The sequence below is a fragment of the Phalaenopsis equestris genome, unplaced genomic scaffold (assembly GCF_001263595.1).
Source record: "Phalaenopsis equestris unplaced genomic scaffold, ASM126359v1 Scaffold212394, whole genome shotgun sequence".
Lineage (NCBI taxonomy): Eukaryota > Viridiplantae > Streptophyta > Magnoliopsida > Asparagales > Orchidaceae > Phalaenopsis > Phalaenopsis equestris.
The window spans coordinates 27,411-39,714 of NW_018231327.1; the positions used below are offsets into that span (position 1 = coordinate 27,411).

Genomic DNA, 12,304 nt, shown 5'->3' on the forward strand with positions numbered 1-12,304 from the left:
AGCTTTTACATTTAAACCAATTTTTATAACATAACTTCTTATATTTTATCTTTTCTTGCACATTATTATTCCACCACCAACTATTTTTATTTGTAAATATTTTTCCCTTTGATTCTCCAAGAACATCTTTTGCTACATGTTTAATAGCGTTTGTTACTTTATCCCACATCACATTTGCTTCTTCATGAATATCCCAAAATTTGAAATCCTGAATTTTACTCAAAATAATTTTATTTATGTCTTTTAAGTTTCTCCATCTAATTCTGCAATGATGAGTCCTAGTATTTTTTATTTTACAACTCTTAATCTTAAAATCTAAAACTAATAAACGATGTTGGGTATTTAAATTTTCACTTGGAATAACTTTACAATCTTTACAATCACGACGATCTCTTCTTCTCAAACGATGTTTTATTAGATCCACTTTTATAACCACTCTTATAGTAGTTATAAAAGCACGAAAGATGTTGCAAAAAAAATATCTCGAAAAATCACGATAAAGACAACTACCTCTGCGTTGCAAAAAAAACATCTCGAAAAATCACGATAAAGACAACTACCTCTGCATCGCACAGACATGAAAAAATAAGTTAGTCACGCATTGTTGAGAAAACCAAAAACAAGAAATCCATACAGATCATTGCAAGATACAAAATAAAGTTAAACCTATAATAAGGGCTTATCCTCTCCACAAGAGCAGCAACTCTAACTCTTATACAAAAACACTCTCAAACTCACAAAAACTCAAAGTAGATTACTCAACCCTTAAGGATTTCAACCCAAGGAGAGGAAGAAAACCTAAAGGAGCACTCAAAATCTCTCTTATTCTCTACCTCCAGCCATCCCAGATCTCTCCTTCTTCTCAAGAAGCCCTAGAAAACATTCTTATATCATAATCCACAAATTTGGCGAGGAAAATTCTTTCCAAAATGATTTCCCACTCCATTATCGTTGTCACGCAAAAAGGTAGGTCATGCTAGGCTTCTTAATCAGGTGGCTTGGTCACGCCCGATCCCTTCGTGGTCATGCCACAGGTTTGAATTTCTGGTGTGGGCACATCAAATCCAGGTGTTGCCACGCCACTGCTATTAATCACTTAGGCGTGTCACGCCGCTTCAGGTTGCTTTTACATTGATTTTTCTCATTCTTAAATACTCGTATCCAACACCAATAACCTGCACAACATAAGCAAAAAACTTTGCCAAGTGTAAATCTATAATAAATAAATATAAAATAACAGGTAAAATGTAAAGTGAAATATAGGTGAAATCACAAAAAATTGACGAATGTCAGTAGGCGCATAGATATATGAATGATACTCCACCAGTCATCATGCACATCGTCAGTGACCATACCACTAAGGATTAGGACACCCCTGTGTTATTTTTGCCTTATGCAATAGAGGGGGTTGTAGGAGGGAGTGGAGATGAGTTACTTGCGCTGCTGAAGGCGATCACCAAGACCACCTTTTCTTTTAATTGCTCTGCACGACATTCATCCCGTGAAAGGGGAGAGAGCTCCTCTAGGCGTCGTAACGCATCACGACCGAACTCTTCAAATACCGAGGTGATGAGGTGTTTGAAGGATATATCTCAAGAAATCTAAGACGTGCACATGTAGACACATCATTATGCAGCACACATGCAGATGCAGCATTATGCAAGCCAGCATCAACAACAGTATGGGTACATGCATCATTGCATTTAGAAGGTACAGAGATTGCTCCAGTTAGTGACATTTTCAAATGCGCCACCCTTCAAGCTCTATGTTTCAGAGGACAATATGGAGGAGACCGACAGTGATTAGGCGAATCCGACATTATCATGTGCATGCACCCTTTGTGTCAAAGGAGTGTGGTCAGGAAGGTCATGTCAGTGGCTTGGGCGACTATTGCATTGTTGAGTGTTTTGTATCATGTGTCTGTATCTGTGTTATTGTCATTGTTGATTTTACATGACTTGTTCTCTTGGAAGGGCTACTAAATTGTTGTCTGTCTGCTGAAGTATGCCTGAGTTTTCTTACGTGTTGTTGTCCCTACTGATTACCTATGGCACGTTGTACTGTACATGTTTTGACTTATATATATGGTGGATTTTTTATTTTGCAATGTTTTCTTACTTTTTTTCTTGCTAATACACTATTATGTTTCATATCTGTTATTTTTTGTACAATAGTTTCTAAGATTAATGTGACTATTGCTGCATTTACTTTTCTTGCACTTTCTTAATTTTATCTAGTTTACTACTACTGTATGTCACTGATGATTTGGAAAAAAGTAAATATGGGGGAAATTTATAGATTTTTACAAAACTGAAAGTAATTCACATAACTTAGTAAAAAATTAAATGTTAATAAGATAACGGCTAGGAATTCTAATTTATTCAACCAGTTATCAAAAGTACTTTTAAAAAAGGAATTAATGTCATTTAGGAAATATTAACATCAATGATTTAAGAATAAGGGGTAAGAACTTAAACTACTTCGGACTATGCTTAATGAAATTTCAAGATTATTTAAGAATATGTGATTAAAATATTAAGTAACAAACTAAAGATATTTTATGTCTTTTCAATTTTTTTAACCAATTTAATGTTTTCTTAATTTAAAATTTAAAAGATAACATAAATGTGTGACTTTAAACAAATAAATTTCTAGGTTAATTGATTAAGGAACACTAAACTTTCCATCAAATTTAAATTAAGAAAAAAAAATGTTGTCGATCAGATATAATAATTCTTAATAGAAAAAGAAAAAGAAAAGAAAAAAAAGAGAAAGAAGAAAAAGAAAATCAAAAAGTAAAAAAATCCAGAGAAAATGTTTGAGATTGGCACAATAAATTCAAAGAAAAAAAAAACAAAATGACATTCAGTAGAAATTAAATGATAATGTTTTTTCATGATTTTTTAATGAAACTCTTTTAGGGTTATCGTCTAGAAAAAGTTAAAAAATATTAGATTGGTAAGTTCCACATAAATGGCTACAAAAATATCTGAGGTTAGTGAAAATAATTTAAATATAACCAATATATGAAATTTTGGGATTTTCTAAGGGCAGAACAAAGGGAATTAATGAAAAGATCAAGTTATTAATTATTAGGAATAGTTGATCTTGAAATGACATTTAAATATTTTTATTTAACTTCAATAAACAAGCTAAATGGTTAGAAACTTAAAGAAGCCTCTATTTTTCTCATGAGGCCCCAAGTGAGCTATTAAATTATATAAGGGCGATTAATGAATAAGTTTGAGGGTATTGACATGAATCAATTTTACGTAATTTAACCTACTTTTTACCCTGCATATTGCTGATTCTTTTTACTAATTTATCACAGACTTATAATTGAAGAAGGTTTTTTGTTGTTGCTATGCATAGTATAGGTGTCAGATACATTCATTTTGGAACGAGAGAAACAAACCAAAAAATAGCCTAAAGCGGCGTGACCACCCCTGGAAGCGGCATAACCACGCCAAGTTATCGACAACAGCGGCGTGAGCATGCCACATTCTGGTGTGACCATGCCAGAATTGCAGAGAGGCAGCGTGACCACAAAGGAATCGGCGTGACCATGTCGCCTGATTTAGAATGCTTGCGTGACCAAGCCACCTTTTGGCATGAGAACGCCAACAGAGCAGGAAATTAGTTTAGCAATAAATCCTCACCAAGGGGGTTTTTCCGCATTTTACTTTGTATTTTTCTTACATATTCTTAGAGGGTGATTGTATGAGAAACGAGTTAGATGCTTTGGAAGAAGGAACAAATTGTATTGTAAGTTTTTACTTTCAGTTGTTACTTACAATTATTATTTCAATGAAATGTTTTTCCTACGTTCTTTCCAACATGCGTAGCTAACTTTCGTTTCGAACCTCTGTGATTTATGGTATGTGATTTTTGTGATTTTCTCGAATGATTTCTTTCCTTATATCATTTTTCGGAGGAATCATCGTTTTTTCATAGTTGTGTAAACTAAACATTTTTATTTACACCTGATTTGGCCTATTATGATGTTAACATATTTCATGATTTATGACTCATGCCTGTTGCACAAAGAAACGAAATTGTTAATCACAACATCCGAATAACAATAGACATATGTTATCTGGATTTTACAAAGGGGGTCAGAATAAATCTGCGGGATGCTATGGGGATTGACGAAGCCTCAAATATATGGATTCTAGCCTTCTTTTGATCTAGGCATAGACATAAGTAGAACTTTCTATTGTTGTTGACAACTGTCGCATAGGGGAAAGTCTAGAAAAATCACGAACCACCATATCACCGAAATTACAAGGGCGCAAGCCTCACATACCTTGAAGAATCGTAAAATTTATTTGCCTTTTTTTCTCTTTTCCAAACCTATTATCTTTCTTTTTAGCTTTGAATAAGATTCTACTAAACTACAACTTTGTGTAATCACTCTAAACTAGGTTTAAAATGTAATAAACGAGAGATTTGCCCTCCAGAATAACTCCTAGTACTTTTCTCGTGGGATCCATATGCGGTACACTTTAACCGCATCATTAATTGCAACATATACTTGTGTGATTCGGCCAACTTGCTTCACCACAACTTTTCAAGCCATTAGTTGTCGTAGATCACCTATCACTTCGAGAAGGTATAACAATTGGCTAATAGGCCAATTTTGCTTTTAAAATGTCTATTCAAGAAAACTTGAGTAACCATCCTTTGAGTAAACTAGAGATTTGACCATTTTTGCAGGAACATTGAAAACCTATAGTGACTTTTAAGACCGTCGGTTTAAATAAATATTTTTGCTCTCTAACCAAAGTGTCTCAAGACACTGGCCAGTGAGTCCTTTAAGATAGTTTGGAAGACTGACATTCTTCTGATGCCTCCTAATGTGGTTTGATGTCGAGAGGCTGTCAAATTTTATATTGATATAGACTTCTAAATAACTTCAAATCTTAGGCTTTCAAACTTTTAAAATAATTACAAAAAAATTAATATACTTTATATTCTATGCTTTAGAAATTTGGGCTCGTCATACTTAAAATATTTAAAATTTTGAGCTTTAAAATTTAGAATCTTTCAAACTTTAAAATTTTGGGATTTCAAATTTAGTCTTCTAGGGTTCAAAAATAATTCAAATATGTGAATTTTGAAATTTAAAAGTTTACCACCGAATTCGGAACATTTTTACAAACGTACAAAATGGGGTATATAAAAAGCTAAAAAGTTGATGTTTGTATGCATCGATGCATTAATTTAACTAAGAAAAGTTATATAATTTTTAAGTTTTATATTTAAAATGATTTCTAGGTACAATGTATTTAAAGCATGCAAATATTTTATAATGAGTGCGATTGCATCTTATGAAAATATCGTGTGCTATTATATTTTAAAGAGCATAAAACCCTAGATAATTAATCATGTATGTGTATCAAGATACATACAAATGCATGCTATGGATACAAGAATAAAGATGTCTAATCATCCAAAATTATAAACCTCATGGGCTACCGCTAAAATACCAAATGTTTTAACGAATAACTTAGGAATGATGCACGAGTTAGGGCTAAACTTACAGTCAAATAATTCATATATTGAAAATTAATCCATCAGGTTGCCCTATCTATAAGGAAAGATTGTAAGTCCCACCAAAATAGTCCGACCCTCCTCCTCGCGAGAACTGGAGCTGACGAGTCTAGCAATTTCAAAATAAATATTCAAATCATAAGATATAAATTTGCAAGTCCAAATCACATAATCTGATCCTCATCCTTATTAGAAGTGGAATCGACATGTCTTGTATCCTAAAATGCTCAAACTAACAAATTTAAATGAAATTCAAGTATAAAAGTTTTAAATGTTCACATCCTCTATGATGGCTGTGTTGACAACCAAAATAGTTAATTTCAAACCAATATTCAAACTAAGCTTTCAAATCAATACCAAGTAAAAATTAATGGCTTTAAAACTTAAAGCAAACTATACCACCATCCGAAATAATTTGTCAAGACTGACAAATTTTTTATATATTTTAGCTCACAAAAGAGCTTAAAGCCAAATCGAATGTGTTATTATATTCTCACTCAAAATAATTTCCCCCTAGTATTGGCGTGACTCGAGTCCTTTGTACGTCTAGTTTGGCCCAAAGGCTCCTTGAAAAATGGTTACAACTAGAGTCCTCTGACAGAATGGTTGTTGCTAATGATATCATTATTTTCCGATTACAACTGCAGTCCATATATTCCCCAACTACCTTCTGTCCTTCAACTTATTAATCATAACAGTATAATTGATTGTTATGAAAACCTTATGTTAGTTAAGGTCGACTTAAAATTATCCCCTTAGACAAACATCCAACCAATAACTACAAGGATCCCTTAGACGATGCAACTCATAATTACTGACAATGATTCATCTGTGAAATTAGATCGACTACCTCTGACTAATTAGATTAGGGACCACGTTGAATCGGAGACGAAACCATTAAATCTTGATTAGGTTTTTCATTGTTTCCATCACCATCTACTTTAAGCTCAAAGTAACAAATTTTACAATTTAGAGTTTAAACTGTTTGTTTGATGTTACTATATGTTAAATATTCAACTCTAAATTACTAGCCTTAATCAAAAGTTCTCTCCTGTTATCATAGAGGGTAATTAAACAAGTGTTGCAGCCTATAAGAAACCTCGAACCCCACATCAAAAAGTTTCGCAATATGAGGGCGAAATCTCTGGGTAGTATCTTATCTAATAATCCATTTGCCTTCTGAAAAATTGACCCTTAAAGCTCTCTCAACAAACAAATGTGAGAGTCTGGGTGCGTCGAAATTTTTGAAGCACAAAACGTAACCTTCAATAATTAAATTTTATCTCGTCATTCAAGAAAAAGTAATGCAAAATCATTGAGAAGCAAGAAAATCATGCCTTTACGCCAAGATAGCATTTGTAATAACATAAATAAAAGATAATGATAAACAAGCTATAATTATTCAATCTATGTCGGATCATTATATCCTATTTACCCATAATAAATATGCATCCAGCAATGCTTTTTGAAAGTTAAATAACATGTTGCCATAAACCAGTATATATTATGCCTTCAGAATAGTTGTGTGCCCCAATATTCATTTTTTTTTTAATAATGCACATCAAATGGAATATATGGTATGTGCTCTATGAGAACTTGAGAAACCAAGTATTGAAATTTACTGTTTTTGCAGGGTGATTTCGAGTCCAAGGCCTCTAATCTAATTATAATAAGCAAAGTAGCATTAGTAAAATGAAAATAGAGTAGATGCCTAGTTTATAGATTTTTTAGAAGAGATAACAAAATTTAATGCAACAAATGCAATAATAAAAATTCAATGCTCACAAAAAAACAGGCTACGTAGCAAAAAAAAAAAATACTAATAAACAAGATGAATATAAAGTAATAGAAATAAATTTATAGTCAAACATTCTTAATAACCAACTATAAGAAAGAAAAACAAAAATCATATACTATTCATATAATGCAATCAGGTAGGTCACAAATCTATACAGCGTCAATGACACTTGTCGATCAATCATTAACTAAAGGAAAGAATAAGAAAAAGGAAACAACCAAGTAATAATCCTCTCTCCTGAAGAAAGAAATTGTCTCACCCATAATGCTTCAAGCCCCACACCCATCATCCAAAACGATTAAAAAAACTTCATATCCATAGAATTAAAATTTATTTTAGGGAGGACCTTTATTTGCAGGTATTTGCCCATGCTGGACAAAGATAACCACCTGGATATCATTACCTGAAGCAAAGAGCCAGCAGAGCCCAAAAATCATAAACTAGTGCATTGACAGAGTTTAACAAAAACAACAACAACAATATAGAAAAATTTAACCCAGGGAAATGGTAAACTTTGATCTTCAATACACACGAAATCTTATAACAAGGTTAAGTTAGAGCATATTTTACTTCAAGATGAAAAAGTGAAACTAAATTCGCATTAAAAAAGCACTAAACTACCAAAATAACAATCAAGTTTCAGTTTGTTTATTTGAGCCCACACAACTAATGTTTCTAATAATTGTGGACTTTGAGAATTGCATCAACTCATGCAAATGACAATGCTATTAAAGTATCAAGATATCATTAACTACAACAACAACAAAGCCTTAATCCCACTACGTGGGGTCGGCTACATGAACCCTTTTTCTCCATTGCATCCTATTTAGTGTCATATTTTCATTTAATTCTAATAAATTAAGATCATTTTTTATACAATAAGCCCGAGTCTTCCAACAAAAAAGAAAAATTTATAATAAAAGCATTACGGTGTATGTTACTTTTTGTGATTTTTGTTCTTCCAACTACACGTCTCAGTCCTAATTTTTGCAATATTAAGAAAAAATGTATTGCAATGTAACATAGTTATAATAAACATTACATACCATTGTTCAATGTTTTCCAAGTTCGTATCATCTAAGATCTTTTCCAACTGCTCATGACACAGGGCGCTTGTCCTAATAAGCTTCTGCTGCTGCTCAGTTAGCTCCGACGCCTCCATCAAATTGCGTGTAAATACAATTCCTCTTAGGGGATTCCGAATTTCCTGGCGAAGGTGAGCCAACTCTTTTAGACTGTTCATTGCAGCATGTTCAGACATTCTTTGAGCCTGCAAAGCATGCTGGAGCTCTGGACTGGCCACGTGCAAAAAGCACAACACTCCTGTAACCTTCTCTTCAGCATCTGTTTTCTTGTTTGCAGATAGCAATGCTTCCACATACTTGTCATTCGTATTATAGAGCCCAAAGAGAAATTTCTCCATGTCATGCCCCGCAATGGCCCGATTAAGCACAATCCTAAGCTTCGTTAAGGTGTCATGATCTTTGACTCTACAGCCAAAACTCTGAAGAGTAAAAACCTCCCCTATGAGCATTTTACCTATGGCATCCTCTCTCTTCAAACCAGAAATTTCTTGCATAGAAGCATTCCATTCAGAGCAGCAACCATATGCATCAATCATGAATATTGGTGGAATGAGAGCACTTGGATTTCGGATTATTGCAGTATAATCACCTTGAATACGAGTATACTTATCCATGACCATTTTATGCTGTGTCATATCTTGACCAATAAAACAAACTCCCACCACAATATCATTCAGGTCATGGCTACAACAAGCATTGACTACTAAGATAACAGGTCCATTTTTTTGTTTAGGGCCGAACGTTTTAAGTTTAATTTCTACATTCTTTTCTTCTTTCCCTGTCAGTAACAGTAGAAGTGCTGAATGTGCTCATAAAAACAAAAAGCAATTTTTCTTACAAATGAACTAAACCATAGATAATAAAAACATAAAAATTACAACAGGATAAAAATTTACCTTGCAATGCTAAGCTAAATACATTCTTTGCCGCATCTGAAGTTTCATCCTCAACAAGGTTGATAAAAGGCATTCCAATAGCCTCTTCGGCAGACAACCCTGTAAGCTCAGCTGCCTTTGTATTCCATCCATTCAAGGTCCCCAAAGAATCAACAGCTAGAATTGGCACTGTCGCAGTCTCAATGAGACGAACCATTTCAGTAGTAACAGTACGAAGCTCCTCCAAACCTTGAATTTTCCGTTTAGCATAAGTTTCCGCCTGCACTATGGACTTTGATTCAACAGCTACAATCTCATTTTGGAGCAAGCCACGAAATATAAGCTGCAACGAATGAATTGCATCCATCTCAACATCTTCCCATGGAAGGCTTCGATTTTTTACCACCTCCAGAAAAGCTTTAAAAGAAGCCCTGGGATGCATTTTCCCAAATTCATTTTCTTTGTCAGCAGGTTCATCCTTGGCTCCTCCCCATTTGATTTCCTTGGCGGTATGTGGTCTAAACCAAAATATGAAATCAGAAGAAGTGATTTTAATTGCTGCCATTCCACAAACAGAATCTCCAAGGGCATCAGCACCAGGATAACCTGCTTCTGTCAAGCTGTCTGTGCTTAATCCTGTAGATCCATCATGGCACTCTTGAAGCCAAGCAATGATATCTTTTATCTGAACTTCAGTAGGGGTTGTTCCAAGTAGCCAAAACTGCTCACGATAATAAAGGGCAGCGCCTTCACACTTAACAAGATCCATTACATTAGGCGACTGTGTGAAAATACTGATTGGAGAATCTCTAAGAATCATGTCACATATAACAATCTGTGTCTGAAGTATATGCTTCTCCTTTGTTTGAGCAGCTAACTCAACTTCTTTGTTCAGCTGTATTCCAAAAACTTGAAGCAAGAATTCACAAGCATATCTAAGTGGGAATGGTACAAATCTAGGACTTGTGTGATGACAAACTACCAATCCCCAAAGCTTCCTTCCCTTTGGCTGCTGATCACTATCCCTCGTACCGTCATCATCGTCATCATCATTGATTGTAATGGATAGCACGAGAGAGGCAATTGACCCCATGTTAGCCATGTACTGAGCATGACAGCCATGAGGAGCTCTCAAGGTGGAGCCACATAGGCTCATAGGCTGAGCAAACCTATGATCCTGTATGACTTTGACAGGCTGAGCAGAGCAATCACATATCATCCTAACTTTATTCTTCATGAACAGAAATCTTGAAGCCTGTGGTATATCAGTGGCCGGGTAATGCAAACCAAGATAAGGCTCCAAATCAGGCCGGTGGCACTCAGCAATAACTTCACCATGCTCATCTTCATGGAACTTGTAAACCATCACCCTATCATAGCCTGTGAGTTCATTCACTTCCCGAACCAAGACATCACACATAAGAGATATGCTCCCACTAGGCAAAGATTGCAACCTTGAAATGGCCTTTGCAGCTAGTTTATATGATTTAAGCGCCCCAGCAGCAGTCACTGGTACATCTGTTGGATTAACAGGCTCCAACTCTATAACTAATCCTTCATTAATCCTGTGTAGAATTGCATAAAAGGGCTTCCCGGAGTTTCTGCAATGCACTAGTATGGGATTAAGGAGATTGACATCAGCAAAGCTTGCAGCTTTCTGCAACGCAATAAAGCTAAGGGACCTAAAAAGAGAGCGGGCATCCATCCCAATTGTTAAAGCATCCCGCTGTTCAATGCTGGGGACTGCATGGGGGGTCAAATCAAGCATCTCGGGGGCATTCTCACTGTATGCGATGACCACAAAGGTTTGGTCATCAACTGCTACCATGCACCCAAATGGTTGAATGCACTGCCCTCTCTGCATTCGTTGGAGATAGGCGGAAACTGAAGAAGATGGGATGCCACTGCTCTCTCCACCCTCGCCACTTGTTGAAAGGTTCGCAGCACCCATTGATATGGAGTAATCAAAGGGCTGGCCTGATTCCTCGAACTCAGCATGGAGCTTGGCGTCTAAGGATGTCTGAGCAAAAACCCTAGCGGTATGTTTGGAACGGGCTGAGCTGCCCCTGGAACAGCTCTCCTTGTTTGGCTTTGATGACATATCTTATGCAATCCAATCACCGGAGTATCCACAAAATCAACGCAAACAAGGTTATGAATGCCTAAGAATATGCATTTCAGATTCTGAACCCCAGCTCAATGGACTGGATACATAAATCAGAGCCCCAAGTATAGACCAACCCAACAAAATACCACAAAAAGAGAGAAAATAGAGTAGAAATGAATCTATAAAATTGAAAGGGAACAATCAACAATACATGTGTTGGAACAAACCGTAAGTTCTCTCCAAGATAGTTACTTTCGTTTTGATAAACATAGAAAGTGATGGTACGATCCAAGTTGAGTCCCCATGAATGGGTTCTTATCCGCTCAGCAAATTAGTGAGGGAAAACGATAACAGGGAAAATGATGACCTAATCCTCGTAAAAGCATCATAACCTTGAAATAATGTTCTCCCCAAAACTATACAATAAAAAAAAAATCTGATTCTTCTTGCAAGCTTCCCTTTTGAACCAGGAGAACAGTTTTGCACGACTAATCAGACAACTAATGCAAGGAAAGCTATTAAATTTCTATGAACAGAATGAAAAATAAGAACAGAGTAGCCTTCGATTAAAGAAATTATTTAGCATAAAATCAAGTACAAAGAGATCGTCAGTTAAGTAGGCACCTTCAAAATATGATGAAATTCAGTAATGAAACCCATCTTCCTTGTTCTTTGCCTAAATAAATAGGAGTGATTTTTTTATGTCTTTATAATCCTACTTTAAAATTTACTTTTTATTAATTTTTTTATAATTTTCTTGATAATAAATGCAGTGCAGCTCAGAGGATGATTACTGACTAGGGCTTTCGTATTATCTGTTAATTATATTATATTATCTTGGTATTCTTATAAATAAAAAAATTAGGATGATTTCCCAGTTTCTTAA

The 12,304-nt window shown here is 35.1% G+C and overlaps 1 protein-coding gene across 3 annotated transcripts in view; it reads right to left on the reverse strand.

Moving 5' to 3' along the window:
• Nucleotides 1–12,056, reverse strand: part of LOC110036904 (phytochrome C) — a 23,969-nt gene extending 11,913 nt beyond the window's left edge. The window contains exons 1-3 of one of the 3 annotated variants that reach the window (XM_020741453.1): nucleotides 11,646–12,053; nucleotides 9,333–11,515; nucleotides 8,398–9,235 (exon numbers count right to left, since the gene is read on the reverse strand). In XM_020741453.1, coding sequence (XP_020597112.1) covers nucleotides 8,398–9,235; nucleotides 9,333–11,412 — 2,918 coding nt within the window. In that variant the 5' untranslated portion in view covers nucleotides 11,413–11,515; nucleotides 11,646–12,053. Of the gene's footprint in view, nucleotides 1–8,397; nucleotides 9,236–9,332 lie in introns of all 3 variants that reach the window. The other 2 variants (XM_020741454.1, XM_020741455.1) reach the window with 2 other exon arrangements.
• Nucleotides 12,057–12,304: the final 248 nt, after the last annotated feature.